Below are 18847 nucleotides of genomic sequence, written 5' to 3'. Positions count from 1 at the left end.
CCACAGTAATGATAAATAAGCCCATGAAGAAAAAGTATAAGAGGTCCTAAATAAAACTGGGAGATCAGGACAGGTCTCTTCTGGATGTGACACATAAGATATGCCCTGAAAGCCAAGTAAAAAGGGACTAAGAAAAACTTCTCAGACAGAGGATACAGCACATGTGAGGGCCTTGAAATGGGAAAGAACTTGTTGAGTTTAGGTCAGTGTGGGCAGAACAGAGTGAGCAAGGAGAGAGGTCCAGACCATTTAAGTTCTTCTGATAATGTCACAAAATGTCATCTCACCTAAAGACAAGAATATTCTGAAAGTGGCTGGCATTACATAAGTGGAGGTATGTCTCAGTGATATCTGCACACCGGTTACTATGCAGAAAGCTGACTGGAGTGGAGATAGGAAGACCAGTTAAGAGGCTCATAGTCGTCTGGGGAGGAAAGAATGGTGACCTGGCCTGTGGGAATAGTGGTAGATATAAAGATGTAACTAATTGAAGGGAATTCCCTGGTCGTCCAGTGGTTAGGACTCGGCAGTTTCATTGCCAGGGCCTGGGTTCAATATCTGGTTGGGGAACAAAGATCCCGAAAGCTGCATGGCGTGGTCAAAACAAAACAAGAGACGTAACTGATTTAAGATATTCTGGGGGAAGACTTGACAGTTCCTGCTGATGGGTTAGATGTGGGGAACAAGAGAGGAGTCAGAAATGATCCCAAGTTTCTGTCAAGAACCACAGGGTAGATGGAGCATTTGCCTGACACTTTCAGTGATAAGAGCTCACTATTCCTGAGGCAACTTACTCATTGGTTCAAGCCAGCATTTGAGACCATTTAAAAATAAACCATTTTCTTTGACTGACAAAGATAAAATGCTTTAGAAGCTTACCTAGCATTTTGCTTACATAAGGCTCAATGTCCACATCCTGCAGATGTTGATAAGTGTGTGCATGATAGAGACGGAGTGTGGAATCCAAACGAATGGAGACCCACACGCCATCACCCACCCAGGCAAGCTGCCGCACTTGGCTCTCCTTCCTGGGGTGTGCATCAAATGATTTCTAGAAAAGATTGTTCAATCACAATGTTACTTTTATTATGTAGGAGTTCGTGTTTAAAAACTGTGCAAATTTGCACAATAATTTGGCAGACTATGTATTAAAAGAGGAGCCTAAATATGTTACTCTTATATACACAATTGCTATTATCCTAGACTGCAAAACAAAATGAAGAAGGACTAAAGGATGTTGGATTTCAGCACTGTGTAGGATATCAACTTATGAAAGCAATGCTGACACATCCATTCTATGTAACAGCATTCAACAAAAAGATTGAATTTAACCTCAGGATTTTGTATCGTTACAGAGCAATACACAAAATAAGATCCTGTTTATAATTAAACAAAAAGGAACTTACAATGCTGTATGTGTGTGTATAGATATCCGCATGTAAGGAATACATCTAAAACATAAATGCCAAATGGAACTTCTAGGGTTGGGAACAGGATTTGGGACAGAACTTTCATCTTAAAAATTTCCTACTGTTTTTCTTTTCTTAAACAATTAGAATACATTTATGTATTGTGGCAAAACTTTAAGAAAACAATGCTAATGCTAAGAGGTTTTTGTTTTTACAACAAATTCCCACTGCAATATTATTCCTCAGTCTGTGACACATATACGGATTTGCCTGGATACACACTGAGTAGTGGGGGAGACTTGAGGGTCCTGCTCTCAGACCACCTCTACATAACTAAACATTTCAAGAACCATGTATTCAAATAATACATGTATGCATCTACGGATACTCAGACACACATTTAGTCATTCACGTGTGAATCTTCCTTCCTTTTTAAAAAACCACTTCCCCTACTCATAGTCAAAAGCAGAAGGAGAAGTAAAGTAACACAGAAAGCTGAGAATTCATCCAAACTATCACCGGAGTACCCCAAAACACGCAGATTCAGATAACAATTTCTAAAGAAGAAAATAATTAAGCCTTAGGGTCTTCAGGTAATACAAATTCAGTTAAGTACAGAAAACATGGGTTAACTTGCCTCTATTTTCATGGCCTTTGGCTGAACCACATAAATTTTGTTCCTATAGCCACACCAAACTTTGTCATGTACCACAGTCATGCATCGGATGGAATGGTGAGGTCGTCCAAGATCTAACAAGTGATAGTTTGACAAATCCCACTGCCCGTCTTTAAAATAAGAAACAGATGATTAGTTTATGCACACTACCTTTTACTCAATTTTAATTCAAGAAACATTCTATTTGGGTGTGTAATTAAATTTATTGATGAAGCATCCCCCGGATACCATGTATTCAGTGTATATTTACAGAGATTGAGTTCTTTTGTTCTACAAACTGCAAAGTTGGAAGAGACCTCAAAGGTCATATGGTTCAACCTGTCACCCAGTACCTGGACCCCCATGCTCTCAACAGCAGTGATGTGATAAATCAGTTGTAAGTTACCTGTTTATAATAATACTTTAAGAATTAGAATGGATTTAAGGTTATTTTGGGGATGATACTGCTCTCCCTCACTTGCATTTTGATATATCTTCTTGGGTAGAAGTCAAGGGCAATGCACTGCTAACACTTTAGGAATTATGCACACTATAGTTTTAGTGATGACAGAAATACATACAAATGAGAACCAACCGCTGTAAGCTTGCTTTGCTTGAACAATTTCAGTGAAAGAAAACATACTACCTCACAAAGCAGCTGTTCCATTGTAAGAAAGCTATAATTGTCTTAAAAATATTCCCCATACCTAGCTAAAGTCTGCCTGCCTTCTTGTATGTAACCACTCATTAATCTATAGCTTTGCCTCATGGAAACACAGAATAAATCCAGTCCCACTTCATTGCTACTGCCCTGTCTTCTCCTTTCACGACCAAGCACACCACAGTTCACAGAACCTTCATCCTAACTCCGCTTTGTCCAGATCCGTTTAATGTTGATCTGCTAGAGTGGAGAAGGATTATCACCGGCCCTGCTCTGGACTCTAATTTCTATGAGGCTTAGGACGTTAACTCGTATTGAGTTTGACATCACTCTTCAGACATATCTCCTCCATCTACTCGTCTGACCCCAAATGTAGGACTTTACATGTATCCTTAGTAAATGTATTTTGTTTATCTTGTTCAATATAATTTTGGATTCAGTTACCAAAATATTTATTATTCCATTTTTTCTAGGTTCTTCTACTCACTAGTTGAGTGACCATGAACAAGTGACTAAAATACTCTGTGCCTCAGTTTCCTCATCTATAAAGTGAGGATGACAATAGAATTTTCTTCTTAAGTTGCTGTGAGGATTAAACTCAGATAGTCTATAAAAGGGCCTGAACAAGGTAAAACGGAGGCCTCTCTTTTTGTTATGGAGTCATTAACCAGCAACCTCTAGCACCTGCGTATCATCTACCTCACATTTCTTGAGGCCCCAAAGGACACGAGACTTTGGGAAAAGGCTTGTGAAAATCTGAATTTAGTGGATCTACGTTTTCATAATATTTCCCTGATCTACCATTCTAGTAGGTAGGAAATGAAATATCACTTTTGTTTGATACATGTACCGAGGAGTTACATGCTCAATTCCCTTAATTTAATTCACTCAAGGCAGTTTTCTGACACCACCACCCTTCTGTGTGCAGATGGTAGAAACACCGGTTTAAAGGGGAAGAATATAAAGAACGTAACATGAAAATGATTAAACCTTACCCAATTAGAAATTCTTTTTAAAAACATTCCAAATGTAAGTGGTTGCAAATTATTTTTAAAATACTGGGCAAAAGAAAACATATCCTCTCACTAAATTTCTCCTATATGAGTGAAAAACAAATACCTCCATTGCACGTTATATAAGAGGACCACGAGGACTATGTTCTCATTACGGTAAACAGGTTTTCACCGAGGTATACTATTAACGTATATCTGCAGGCAAGAACCCACATACTCACTGATGTCATACACGGTTAGTATTCAGTTTAAACCTTTATTCTTTCTCCTATTAAGTATGATTTCTTTAAAACATAAGAAGCCAATCTGCTTGAAAATGCTCTTGCAAAGCAACAAATTAGCACACATGTTATATATTCTTAACAACTCACCAACTCCTCTGTGAAAGATTGCAAGGGTACCATCAGCCAGGGCCACTAACACAATTCCTTTCACATGTCTGCAAACAGGAATGGGGATTTTAGAACTCTCCATCTGGGAATATGGAAGACACTGCATGCTACCAAGCTACTTCAGAGTTTCTCAGAAGACCAGTCTGTGATGTATTAGGAGCTTACACGAGAACCTAAATGAACATCATTCTTTCCTTCACTGAGAAAGTCTTGCTATGAAAGTGTCAGCTCAACTAAATAAAAAGCATGTGTGGTGACTCAGTTGTTTCACTTTCTAGCCCAAGTTCCTCCTCCCATCACAGACTACCAACAAAAGGTCCACAGACCAGAGACACACACCCCAAGTAGAACTAACAGAGTCAGCTCTGTGGACCTAACAGACAAACTGACTTTTGATAGTAGTCAACATACAGAAAAGGACTAGTAAATCAATGCCCCAATCAACATATTCACAAAGGATAAAGAATACTCTAAAACAAATATAAATTAATGGGGTTTAATTGGTTTTCTCCCCCAAAGTACTAAAGAACTCTCAGTATGGTGAGGAATCAACCTGGCAAGTTTTCTCTTATACTTAAAGTTCTCCGGTTTACTTCCTAGCTAAGAGTTTCAATCTCACTCATAAAGAGGGTTACAAAAAAATATGGATACTGATTTAGTCATGAAGCACATGTTACCTTTAATAGTCTTAGAATCTAGTTTATACCAAAATACATATTTTTGAATGGAAGAATTTCTAAAATAAAACTTACACAATACTGAGAATCGAATCTTTAAGTTTAATAGAATGGAGACATTTCCTCCACTGGGCTACAGATGAATGGACATACAAACTGCAAGAACAAAATCAAGACTGGTAAGGCATAGGGAACATCAAGTAGTTGTTTATATCTAATAATGAACACAAAGTTCTTTCAGAAGGAAAGAAGAGTAACATAAAAATTTTAGGAAAAAACAATAATGAGAGTAAGCGTAGGCCTAAAGCAGAGAAATAAGCTGCTTAAGCAAACAGAAACATACAAAGAATGAAAAGCCAGAACTGACGCCTGGTTAGTTAGTCTCAGGTTACCCCATACTTCAGAATCCTTGGCTAGAAACCTTTTAAAAACAATAATCTTACTTTTCCACTACACTGAGCTTTCTGATGACAGAGTGGTTTACATCAGGGAGTGGCAAACTAAGGCCCATAGGCCAAATCTAGCCATCTACCTGTCTTAGCACACTATGCAAACTAAAAATGGTCTTTACATTTTCAAATGGTTGGGAAAAAATCAAAAGGAGAGTATTTCATGACATACGAGACATATGAAATTCAGTGTTCGTAAGTTTTATTGTTATTGGAACACAGCCACACCGGTTCACCTCAATGCAGCAGCTGCTTTTGCACCACAATAGCATAGTTGAGAAGTTGCTACAAAGATCATATGGCCACGAAACCTAACATATTTCTCATGTGACCCTTCAAAGAAAAAGTGTGCCAAACCTTCATTTTGTAGTATGAGACCTTTATGGAAAAGATGTACTAGTGATCCTGTTTAACCTTAGGAAAAGCACAAGTTTGTAAGACTCCCCACACTACTACAAAGTCCTATAATGTTTGTTATCATCTCCTAAGCTTTCAGACTCTGATTTGTCCTGGTTTTCCTAGAAGTTATGTTTACAACTGGGCCCTCCTGAAGCCAAAGAGATTGTTTAATCCTTGATATTCCCCGAACACACTCTAGCTTATATAAACCTTTTGTTGTTCAGGATCTCCCATTTCTAGATCACCCAGATTTTAAAGTTTTATTTACCTCTTTTTCCAAGAATGTTATATAAAAGGAACATCCTGTGACAAACATATGGTTTACCATTCAGAATCAATGCAAGTCAAAGTCCAGTTTATGAGGTAGTTGCAACATAACCTCAAAATTGTGCGTATATAAAATTCTTTGCTTTAATAAGCACTTTGTGTTTGTATTTGTATGCACCACATTTTAGTTATCTTCTGATTTCAAAAGCAAAAATGAAAGACTAAAGATTTCTAATATTAAAAGAGTTGGTACCTACCAGCCATTCTGAGCTCCAAGCCACATAGTTGGTAAAAGGCTACTCATTTTCTGGGCTTCCTCTCTCATCAGGTCTTGTTCATTTTGTAATACTGATATTTGATCTTTATATGCATCTGAGTCATTACTGGAAAAGGTGAGACAAAGGAAAAAAATTTGAATATGTTTAGCTACAGTTTTCAGGGATTGATCATTTCTATATTTTAGTTTACAGTTTAAAAAAAAAATCAAATAATCGAACACTAAATTCCAGTAAAGCCAAAGTTAAATGCTTATATTAAACATTTCAAAAAGAGAGAGAGAGAGAGAGAGAGAAAGAAAGAAAGAAAAGAAAGAGAAGAAGAGAGAGAGAGGGAGGGAAGGAGGGAGGGAGGGAGGGAGGGAGAAAGTGGAGAAGGAAGGAAGGAAGAGAGGCAAGGCAATGAGGTGCAGGGGGGAGGGAGAGATAAGAAAGAAATGAAAGAAATATAAATACATATATTTCAGCAACTGTTCCAGAAGTAACATTAAGATACTAGGAAGCTGAAGGTACAGAGAACTGAGTTAAGACACGGTGATGAAATATAACAGTGAATATCCAGACTATAGTTAAGGTTCTCCCTTACAGTTATTTTGAATTTTATGAGTTTCTTCTGTGGGGAGAGAAAGAGGAGAGATAGTTTGTTTAAAAACCACACACATAAAAAAAAAAAAAAAAAAAAAAAAAAAACCACACACATACACACACACACGAGGGTGAATTATAAAGAATTTGCTAAAATAAATTAATAAGCTGAAACATGCTTGTATTCTTCCCCAAAACCTTCATTCTTTGGACTGTCAGAGGACATTTAGTAAAAAAAAACCAAAAGCATAACTGGGATATCAAATTCAAAACAGACAAATCAGTAAGTCCAAAAAGATAACTTTATTCTTAAATTAACAATTAAATGTTAAGAGACACCTGGTTGCTCTATTCACTAAGAGGAAGAATATTAAATTGTAAAAAGACTCCAGTTTTGATAGACTCCCTCCCATCAGCTTTCTATAAGGCCTAGAGAAGGCAAGAAAGAAAATTAAAGAATTTGCTAAATGGGCCTTATTTTCAAAGGAAGAGTCTAAAACAAATTGTTTTCTGGGCTTCCCTGGTGGCACAGTGGTTGAGAGTCCGCCTGCCGATGCAGGGGACACAGGTTCGTGCCCCGGTCCGGGAGGATCCCGTGTGTCGTGGAGCGGCTGGGCCCATGAGCCACGGCCACTGAGCCTGCGTGTCCGGAGCCTGTGCTCCGCAACGGGAGAGGCCACAGCAGTGAGAGGCCCGTGGACCACAAAAAAAAAAAAAAAAAAAAAAAAAAAAAGGGTCATTGAAACCCACATGGGAAATTTAAATTTAAATGGCCAATTTCACTGACAAAGTGGGTGTGAGAGTAGGAGAAGGGATTAAAATGGCAGAAAGTTATTAACAGAATAGAAGACAGTGAGTACAACAATTAACAAAAAATCATACCAAAAGAGAAAAACGACTGGGAAGATTTTGACTAATATACCTTATAAGCAAGATTTTTTTAAGTTGGAAGGAACAGAGAACAAATGGGGGAAAAAATATGTCTAGAGAGAATGCAATGGAAGGAAAAGATGAAGACATACTTGGAATAAGTAATAACATCTAAATCTACCACAACAACGTCAAATAGTAGGAATATTTTGACTGCTTGAGATCATTTTGGTTCCTTTTATGTGTGCACTTATCTGGTTCCCTAAATTGTTAACCCGTTTGTATACCTTGACTGATATACTGGTGAGAGGTCTTCTGGGATTTGAACTCCCAAAGGATCTGTAAAAACATGCTCTGTGTACACGCCAGTTTGGGAGATATCCACGGTATCTTCGGCTGACCCTGCATTGCCTTCTGTAGCTTCAGTTGCTTCTTCTGCTGTTGGAACATTTTCATCAACCTCACTATTTTCTGTTTCCTTTTCTACAAAATAAATAAAACATGCTAACGATCCTAAGTTTGAGCTTTTCTTCCAATAATTTCCACACACACAAACCCCCTCTATAGAATTCCACCCCGCTACTCCCTTTCCCTCCACACTATATAATAAGACTGAGGATTCTTGATTTCATTTAACATTCATCACTGGATCTTCTTTCAAGCTCTTTCATCCTTGTTACTTTAAGGTCTAAGTTTAGTCCATAATGAGGCATCTGGGACAGGCTCAGACTCTATACAGATGGTATCTAAGGAGGAGAGACATACCTGGTGGTTTTTCTATCACTGGAGATGTTCCGTTGGTACTAGGGGAAGTGGCAGCTGCTGTCACACCTTCTGTAGAACAACCAACCACCGTGATGCCTCCCAACAGGCTGTCTGTCTCTGCTGAGCTATTGCTTGTCATGCTTCCACATAAAGATGCTTTGTCTACTTGTCCGGATTCTGAAAGCTCTTCTCCTGCGGGGTAGTCTGTTTCTCGTGCTCCTGAAAAACAAGATAAACCTTCGTTTAATAGCTCAGTAAACTCCTATAAATAGCATTTTCTCCATTAAGGCAACAATAGGTTTGAAATAAGAGTGCAGGTGAGACAAAGAGCTATTCAAATACACTGCCAAGATGGTAACTAAATTTTATTTAAACTAATTTAAACTCAATTCACAATTTGAGAAAGTAGCTTAAAAAATTAAGATAATACTTCTATTAACGCAAGCACAAGTAAACCTGAAAATGTCAGAAATGACATTTCTGTTCTTAATATGAGCTCCTTAGCAGCCACCTAATGAAATTAAAAACAATGAAATCTAGGGCTTCCCTGGTGGCGCAGTGGTTGAGAATCTGCCTGCCAATGCGGGGGACACAGGTTTGAGCCCTGGTCTGGGAGGATCCCACGTACCGTGGAGCAACTGGGCCCATGAGCCACAACTACTGAGCCTGCGCATCTGGAGCCTGTGCTCCACAACAGGAGAGGCCGCGACAGTGAGAGGCCCGCGCACCGCGATGAAAAGTGGCCCCCGCTTGCCACAACTAGAGAAAGCCCTCACGCAGAAACGAAGACCCAACGCAGCCAAATAAATAAATAAATAAAATAAATAAAAAAACAAAAACAATGAAATCTAATTATATCTGACAAGGTAGAAAAAAATTTTTTTAATTATCTCTATTACTATTTGAAATATGAACTTCCACCACTATTAAAAATTAATACAGGACTTCCCTGGTGGCAGTGGCTAAGAATCCACCTGCCAATGCAGGGGACATGGGTTCGATCCCTGGTCCGGGAAGATCCCACATGCCATGGAGCAGCTAAGTCCGTGAGCCACAACTACTGAGCCTGTGCTCTAGAGCCTGCGAGCCACAACTACTGAGCCCGAGTGCCACAACTACTGAAGCCCGGGTGCCTAGAGTCTGTGCTCCGCAACAAGAGAAGCCGCCGCAATGAGAAGCCCGCACACCACAACGAAGAGTAGCCCCCGCTCGCCGCCAACTAGAGAAAGCCCACGTGCAGCAACGAAGGCCCAACGCAGCCATAAATAAACAAACAAATAAATAAAATTAATACAGTCTAGGTGTATACAGTGCCTTAAGATATTAGTAACACATTTAAAAACTAAGCATTTACCATAAAAAAATAAACCTCTTCAGTTCTCTTTATTTAGAAAGCTGTTTTTATTCCTATCACATTACAAAAAATTTTTTGTAGTAAAATATACATATATACTACACAAAATTTGCCATTTTAACCATTTTAAGTGTACAATTCAGTGGCATTAATTACATTCACAATGTTGTACAGCCATCACAGCTATGTCCAAAACTTTTCTGTCACCCCACACAGAAAATCTGTACCAATTAAACAATAACTCTCTGCTCCCTGAGCCCCTACCACTGGTAATCTTTAATTTAATTCTGTCTTTATGAATTTGCCTAGTCTAGATAGCTCATGTAAGTGGAATCATACAATATTTGTGTCTGAGTTGTTTCCAAGGTTAATCCATGTTATGGCATGTATCAATATCTCATTCCTTTATATGGCTGAATAATATTCCACTGTGTAGATATAACATCAACCTCTTTAATTTTTTTCTACGGGGGACTGCACCGCGTGGCATGCGGGATCTTAGTTCCCCGACCAGCGATGGAACCCATGCCCTCTGCAGTGGAAGCACGTAGTCCTAACCACTGGATCACCAGGGAATTCCCTTTAATTTTTAAACCAATGTTTTAACATCACATATTAATATACAACTTTAGAAGGCCTTCCCTTACTATTCAATCTAAATAGCCCCTTGCCCTCTGCCACCCACTTATCTTCTCAAATTTCCATTGTTTTATTTTCTTCACAGTAACTGAAAATATCTTTGTTAGTCATTTGTTTCCAGTTTATTTTTGGTCTTCACCAACTAGAAAATAAACTCCGTGAGAGAGTGGTACATAACTATCTCCAGTAACCAGTTGGTTCTTGCCAGTAAGGAGCTGTGGACGGTGGGAAGAGAGGAGCATGGTACTCTTACCTGGTACACTTGCTATACACAGAACATGAGAGTTGCAAACAGTGAAACTATCTAGGATGTTGCCTGGTTGGACAGCATCAATAATGATAACTTTTGTAGCTGAATGAGTGCTGGTACAGATCCAGACTAGACTGGATAATTCTTCTTGATTTTTTAACTCCTTCTGCTGCTCCTGCATAGGCAAAGTAAGGAAAATGAATGTTTAAAATGAGAAGTATGTGTAAATATCCATACGGCTGTGCCTCTACACTAAAGGACAATACTATTTCAAGTTTACTTCCAGATTATTTGGAAGGCTGAAAGTATAACCACCTATCGACAATAATTAGTAGACTAAGAACTAGCAGTTAAAGCAGATCAGTGTTAAAGCTGTTCTATATCTTGACTGTGATGATTGCTACATAGGTGCATACCTTTGTCAAAACTCTTTGAACTGTATCCATTTAGAGCGTACATTTTATTGTATGTAAAATATACTCCAGTAAAACTGATTTAAAAGAGAGAGACGGGGGATGAGGAGTAAGCAAGGGCATAGTAACCCCAATTAGAAGTTGGACCCAGAAGTAAGTTTGAGACCAAAGAGCTAAGCAATTAGTCTCAGAAACTGGGTCAATCGTTAGTGCAAGCACTTACCTTAAGTTCCTGATCTAACTTGTCTAAACTGCTCTGAGACGCACTTCGCTGTTCACTGCCTTCTGCATCCAAACCAGCAACATCCTTGTAAAAGACACTCGCTCCAACCACAGAGCCACCGTCTCTGGTCTTCCCACCTGACAAACTGACTCCAACAGCACACCACAGCTTTTTTGGGTTAAAAAAAGATGGCATTAAGTCACTTTCTCTCTAAAAATGTTTACAACTTATCACATTTCTTTAAAAGATCTAATGATTACAAACAGAGGGCTCTAAAAATATTCAAAGTATTCCAGTCTAAAACTACAAAATGAACAATAACCTTGCCCACGAAAGTAGAATTTAAACTTTTTTGGTTTTAGGAAAAACTCCACCAAGATTTTAAGCAATATTACCATTAACTTCAAAATTAATTTACCTTCATTGATGTATCTTTTTCATCTAGAGGTCTGAGATAGACAGGTACAGGTAAATTTTTCATCTTATTTTCCCCTTGTCCATTGGTTACCTAATAATTGGGGAAGGGAGAAAAAGACACACTGGGTAAGCCTCATCAAAAGTGAACTTACAGCGCTTCCCAGGTGGCGCAGTGGTTGAGAGTCCGCCTGCCGATGCAGGGGACACGGGTTCGTGCCCCGGTCCGGGAGGATCCCACATGCCGCGGAGCGGCTGGGCCCGTGAGCGGTGGCCGCTGGGCCTGTGCGTCCGGAGCCTGTGCTCTGCAACGGGAAGGGCCGCAGCAGTAAGAGGCCCACGTACCGCAAAAAAAAAAAAAAGTGAACTTACAGAACACTGAGACATGGACAAGCACTGCTGTAACATATTTACTCTATGAAGTCAAGTTCAAGTTAACTTTGTCATTCTTATTTGAAAAATAAGCAGAAAATCAAGTGGCAATTAGAGAAAATAAGATGCTGCTTTGGGAGCTCAGAAAAGATACACTAATTCACAGACCTGTTACTGCACACATGTGGTGTGACTGTGACTGTGTGTGTGTGTGTGTGTGTGTGTGTGTGTGTGTGTGTTTTAGGGGTAGGGAATGTGGTAAAGTTCCTGAAGACCTGAATTGAGTTTTAAGTTAACAGTTTGAAAGCTCCATGACAAAGGTTTCTTAAAACTTTTAAACAACAGATACTGTTTTTTTTTTTTAACAAAATCTTCAAATATTAAAATAGAATAGGATACCCCAAGTCACATGTACTCAGCCACCTCCTATTGACCCCTCTCCTTCCTCACAGAACTCAGAGGCATTTCTCCTGAGTTGAAGGGCTCTAGAAAACCACCTAAAAACCACTACCCTCAATACTTCTCTAAACGTGTGCCAAATCCATGCCACTTGAAACTGAGCAGACCTGGGACGTGTAGTTCGAGTCTTTCATGCCCAGGCTTACTCCTCCCCCCTGCATTTCCCATTAGATGCTCTTACCATGTTCAAACGTTACCTGTTTGTACTTTTGAGGCAGACTCCAGCCAAAAGCCTGCACTCTACCATCTTCCTTCTGAACATGTGCCTTTACCTGACGATACTGTTCTCTCTTCTGTTCTCTGCGTGAGGCTAAACTAGCTTCAGTTCTAAAAGGAAAAGAAATTTCCTTTTTAAATTAAGTGAATATAACAACAGCTTATCTCCCCTCCCCTGCTAAAATAGCATAAATAACAAGAAAAAATTACCTTGTGTCGGGCAGTTTACAGACACTATATAATTTAATCCTAACACCTCTAAGGTAGGTTATCATACTCATTTTCTAGGTAGAGACACTGGGGCTCCGAGAGATTAACTTTCCCAAGTTTATCTACCTAGTGAGGAGCAGGGTCAGGATGGAAAGCCAGTTCCTTCTGACAACAGAGGAAATGATCAAACAACTAGGACAAGGGCTTATATAGGTCTTCAACATTTCTATTAATATTTATCAATGTTGTCAAACTAGCAAAAAGGAGATTTTAAAACATTTCTCCTCTTTATGAAAACTAGGAGCAATGTACTTAAAGGCAGTCAAGTTATAGGAATAGTTTCTTTATAGCTGATCTGATAAGGGGCAAGAATATTCTGAACTGTTAAGTTATTTAGGGTGTAACAGCTAGTCTGAAAAATACTTACTCTTCGCTAAGGAAATCAAAGGCTTTGGACTTATCCCCAGGGAGTTGAGATAAGGTGCTGCTCCTTTTCTTGACGGAAGGAGTAACGTGGGAGGTGGGTGCATTGTACTTCAGATTAACCGGTGGCTCAGGCTTCTTAGTAGTGTTACTTGAGGAGCTGAAAAGTCTGCTGAAACTAAAAGGAAAATGAGAGGATGTGTGTGTGCAGTGTGTGTATGTATTGCATGCGTGTTTAAGAACAATCCATAATTTTCCACAAATTCCAGAGAGCTTTTACAAGGAAATGAGTTAGAACCAGCAAAAAGATTTCTTGTAGTTACACACTGCAACCTCAGCAATAACTCACAGCCAAACTCAGACATTCAGGAAAGAGAAATTATTGCCTAGAATGGCAGATCCATGTTCTTTAATCAGCAACCCTCATAATGAAAGGAAGGGGCTCTTGAGTACAGGGAACTTCTCATAATGAAGAAATAAAATAAGACAGTTCCTTTAGCCAGCCAGTGGTTGTTAAACAGCAAGGTTATGGCTGCACGGTTTGAACAGAAGCTTAGTAAGCCACTTCTAAAAATAGTCATAATAAAGTACTAGAACACATACTACCATTTTAACATGTACCTTATACATTTTTTTAGTAACCTCAATTTAAATAACTATTTTCACATCCACTCAAAAAAGAGGAAAAAACCTATTTCTATTAAATACCAGAAAAAATGCACCAAAAAAGGGCAAGTTTTAAGCACAGTAAATGCACAGTACTTCCAGCACAAACACAGTTCAAGTCCAAAACGCACACATACACACACAACTCAAACCCCACAAACACTAAATCTCTAATCTTCACTTTGTAAAGTTCCTTACAATCACACACCAGTGAATCAGTAACTTTAATGGGGATCCAGAAAACTATCAACTCTAAAAATAATTCCCCATTATTGTATTTAATTTAGTAGAGGATTCCACTAAATGCATAACCAACATGATGCATCTTACGATAGTCCTCAAGAACAGCCTTACCGAGCCGGCATACTACATACCAAAAAGAAAAAGTTCAGTTTAGCTATATACCCTAAATTGAAGAAAGAAAGCAAAAAGAAAGAAATCATTTGTGAAAATAAATTTTGATTCTAATCTCGTCTCAAAGTCTTTGTGTGTTTTTAGATACTTACAACTGCCAAATGCTTGACCTTTTTTTTTCCTGCATGGCTGGATTTTCTCTTGATGCACTACAGGGAAAGGGAAAGAGAAGGGGTGGGAGAGAGAGAGAGAGAGATGATTAGTGAGGTAGTCTAGCTTTCTATCTGAAGAACAAGGGACCCAAGAAGTTCATGAAATACATGGAGGAGAGTCAACAATTTCAGCAAATAGTTACTTCGACCTATTGTGTCAGTCAGTCTGTTAAGGCCAATACAACTAAATATAAATAAAATTCCATCCCTCCCTCAAAGAGCTCAGACTACTGATAAGAGACAAAATTATTATCTGGGCTGGACAGATAGCCAACAAGCCTGAATGTTAATATTTCAACTTTTTATTGAAGAGATATCCTCCAACTTCCCTTTTTATTAAAATATTGCATTGTAATTCCCTGTCTCTACATAAAGGTACCATTTGTTTTATACTTCCAGCTCTCAAAAATTAGCTTGTAACTTTAGTGTTCTGATGGGTCATTTTTCACAGGACTAAAACTTTTCCATTACTGAAAAGCTGACCAGGGAAGAAAATAAACTGCATTGGGACTTCCCTGGTGGTCCAGTGGTTAAGAATCCGCCTTCCAATGCAAGGGACGAGGGTTCAATCGCTGGTCAGAGAACTAAGATCTCACATGCCATGGGGCAACTAAACCCACACACCACAGCTACTGAGCCCGTGCGCTCTGGAGCCCACACGCCACAACTAGAGAGAAGCCCGGGCACCGCAACTAAAGATCCTGACACAGCCAAATAAATAAATTAATATTAAAAAAGAAAGAAAGAAAAGAAAAGAAACTGCATTGATTCGATAATTCGACAAAATTTCAAAAAGAAAAAAAAAAGGCACTGCAAATTGATTTAGTAAGGTTGTAAGGATTCTGCTATGACTGTCAGAGTCCCCTTTTCATTTCTTTTTTTAAGGACTGAATTTAAAACATTTTAATTCAATGAAGAAAGTTAAGCGACCATTTTTATTCACTTGTTGACTACCATTTCACTGCTAGAATTAAAAATAGGAATGAAAAGTGGAACCTGACTATATGCCTCAGTTTTTTAACTATTCACTCATTATTTATTCCATAGCCCTTAAAAGCTGGAGTTAAGAACATATTTGTTAGTATATTAGTTTCTCTGTCCAATAAATAAAGATTAAGATAGTAATCTTCTTCCTTCTTAGCAGCTACAAGGAATTACAACTTTTGCAAATTGTAAATGTGCTATACAAAATGTTTTTATTACTATTAAGTAAAGGACATAATCATAAGGAAGTAAAAGTTGGTGGTTAGAAAATATTTTCATAAACTTTAAAACAAGGTGTCAGTGTGTACTATTATTGGTAAATCTGATGTGACAATCCAAACTGAGAAATATGGGCAAATTAGGGGGCAACTAGTTTACAAACTTTTCGTGAGCTCTTTCTAAAATTAAAATAAGGAATGCTGCTACTGAAAATATGACCATTAGATGGCAGCATTAGGTGAGATTTAAGATCCAACTGACAAAGATGTCAACTGAAGGTTGCTTTTTGCATGACTACTCAGAAAGGGGGTGGTGGTGGAAATCAGGAATATTTTACAGGAAGTCACTGAGTAAGACTGATTACGTTCCCTATGTGGCAAATGAAAACTTTACCTCTTCCTGACATCACTGCAAAAGTAGTGTCAATTTCTACATTCTTTCAAAAGATGACTAAAGAAATTTTCACATATTGAGGTGTGGGGAAGTATTCTGGCTTATACATGATTTAACTCAAATGTTATGTGAACTAAAACAGCCTATTTGTGGCCTATCAAACATATACTGTACATATGCTTTCATTGTTAAAGAAAAGGGTGTGCACTGACCAGAAGTAAAGAATGTCCATGTTAAAGATAAAGATGAAATGCCTCCCTTCCTGGGACACCAATGCTGGTACTCACTCTTTTGACGCTAAGACTCCCTTCCCAGGTGTCAAGGTCATACTGACCCACTGTGTACATGCTTATCTGGTTTTTTTGAAACCTTGAAGGAATGTATCTGTGACTTGTTTGACGTTATTTGTTCTGACAAGATACAAAACTGTGCTGAAAACCATGCCTCTCCAGAGCAGCTCCTCAGAGATATCCAACAGCTGTCTCCCAGGCTACAGTCCTCCACTTGGCTCAAATAAAATTCTTTTCTATTCCAATTATAGATTGTTTACTGATTATTTTCATCGACAGACCATCATTTAATTGCCCTTTAGAGGTTGTGGGGATATTCTCCAAGAGGCCTCACTGGCCCAAAAGGGACCCACTTTGATCACATTCTGTTACTAAATGCTAGTGTTTCTTTAGACCTCTCTTAGTAAACAGAGCAATGGGCTTGGATCCCCAAGGCAGGACTCTAGTTCTGAATAAAGACACGAATATCAGTAAAGAATCAGTAACCTAGTAAACAATGAGGAGAAAAACACCAGAGGTACTTCTCATACAAACCGAATCATCTCTGTCCATCGAACAGCTTCCTGAAGCTCCATCAATCTCTCTTTATATTGGTTTCTCTCCATTAGAACTCGGGCCATTTCTACTCGAGTAAACCGCTTCCTTTGGGCTGTGGGAATATCACTCTATAACGAAAAGAAGACTACAGATCACTCTGGGAGCCTGTATCTGTTTTAGTGTTATCGCAGACTTAAGTAAAAATTATAAGCTTTTAACATTCCTTAATTTCTAATCTAATGGATAACAACAAAAAAGACCTAATAAAAATAAAATCAATAAAGAGATATACTTAATTATTTATGACTGAAAAAAGTAGACAATTTAATTCCTCAATATAAATACAAATATTTGAATATATTACAAAGGAAATACAAAGAATAGTGCAGATTTTGAAGAAAAACAAAAAAGCTGTTATCTCTATAGATTTAATACACTCACCTGGAAATGTTGTTCTCACAACAGTATTTTAAACTCATGTTCTATAACAAATGCTAGTTATTCAGAAAATAGTTACAAGTTAAGTTCCTAAAGGGGTTCATTTATCTCAAACTACCAATCTACATACACACTCAAAGCCAGCGAAAAGCATAAAAACTTGTTGGCTAGCTACCAAGGTACCCAATGCTAGGAGTCACTAAAGCACCAAAAGAAATATAACAAGATGGAGACAACTGTATTAACCAGAATTATTATTAGGGAGAATAAGGAATGTGAGCATGGTAAGACCCCAAAGGGGCATGCTCAAGTCAACTTCCTTCTACTGCTGATTTCTAAAGGCCCTTCTGGAGAGGAAGGTTGTGTTAGCTGTAGGGCTTTTGTTTTGCTGAGTGCAGTATGCACATTTTGAATCAAAGCTGAAAGGCATGGGACAGTAAGCAAGAGGCTGAGCTTAGCTTATCCCTCAGCAGTCTCCTTTGTCCTCCTGCTACAGAACTTAACCTCTCCTTTAAAAAAAAGTCAAACAACAAATGATCAAAGGATTTTGAGTTTGCAACGCAGCCATCCCACTACTTACTGTAATGTTCATAACAGCATTGTTGGTGGTAGTAAAAAGCTGAAAATAACCTAAATATTCATTTACAGGAAAACAGATACAGAAATTGTAGTATATTCATAATGGGATATTATAAAGCAGTGAACATGAATGAACTATACCACTATACTACAACTAGGGTAAATATAAAAAACATAATACTGAGAAAAAGAAGCAAGTCTCCAAGGCTAAATACATATAAAACACAAAAACAGTGAAAATTAACCATACCTTGTAAGGATACATACATGTGTGGTATGATAAAATTATTTTTTTTTCAAGTTAAGAAAATGATAAATACAGCATAGTAGTTTCCTCTAGAGGGAAGAGCATAGGGTATCTTCAATGTCTGATAATGTTCTAGTTCTTAGGTTAAATGGTAGGTTCATAATGTTAATTTATTATAATGTTAATTATAAGTTATTATTCATAACTTACATGTTACATATATTTTTAAATGTATCAAATATTACATAAAGACACAAATAAGAGATTGAAGGGGCACAAAATAATCATTCTGATCAGGACATCCATATATCTCAAGTTTGATACTTGACCGGCAAACACCTGTGACAGGAATGATAACCTAGCTACTGACAGAATAACTGGCATGCTAATAACATTGGCAAGAAGTTCATATTTATTCTTTTGTATTTATATGTTGACAACAATATGGGCTAATTGCCTAGTATTAGAGTTTCTAGACTTTATCTTTTTATGTTTAATACCTTTAAACTATTTTTATTCTTAAGGCTTTCATATATTT

At 38.0% G+C, this 18847-nt stretch overlaps 1 protein-coding gene across 7 annotated transcripts in view; it reads right to left on the bottom strand.

Annotated features, from left to right (window-relative positions):
- Window positions 1-18847, bottom strand: part of SPAG9 (sperm associated antigen 9) — a 138096-nt gene that overhangs the window by 13177 nt on the left and 106072 nt on the right. For 6 of the 7 annotated variants that reach the window (XM_032615044.1, XM_032615046.1, XM_032615049.1 and 3 more), the window contains 14 exons: window positions 17043-17173; window positions 14563-14619; window positions 13395-13568; window positions 12739-12868; window positions 11715-11804; window positions 11297-11464; window positions 10664-10835; window positions 8418-8636; window positions 7940-8135; window positions 6180-6305; window positions 4883-4963; window positions 4110-4177; window positions 2047-2195; window positions 880-1051 (listed from right to left, as the gene is read on the bottom strand). In XM_032615044.1, coding sequence (XP_032470935.1) covers window positions 880-1051; window positions 2047-2195; window positions 4110-4177; window positions 4883-4963; window positions 6180-6305; window positions 7940-8135; window positions 8418-8636; window positions 10664-10835; window positions 11297-11464; window positions 11715-11804; window positions 12739-12868; window positions 13395-13568; window positions 14563-14619; window positions 17043-17173 — 1933 coding nt within the window. Of the gene's footprint in view, window positions 1-879; window positions 1052-2046; window positions 2196-4109; window positions 4178-4882; window positions 4964-6179; window positions 6306-7939; window positions 8136-8417; window positions 8637-10663; window positions 10836-11296; window positions 11465-11714; window positions 11805-12738; window positions 12869-13394; window positions 13569-14562; window positions 14620-17042; window positions 17174-18063; window positions 18103-18847 lie in introns of all 7 variants that reach the window. The other variant, XM_032615045.1, reaches the window with a different exon arrangement.

The sequence above is a fragment of the Phocoena sinus genome, chromosome 20, assembly GCF_008692025.1.
Source record: "Phocoena sinus isolate mPhoSin1 chromosome 20, mPhoSin1.pri, whole genome shotgun sequence".
In the NCBI taxonomy this organism is placed as follows: domain Eukaryota; kingdom Metazoa; phylum Chordata; class Mammalia; order Artiodactyla; family Phocoenidae; genus Phocoena; species Phocoena sinus.
This window is presented reverse-complemented; position numbering and strand designations above follow the sequence as displayed.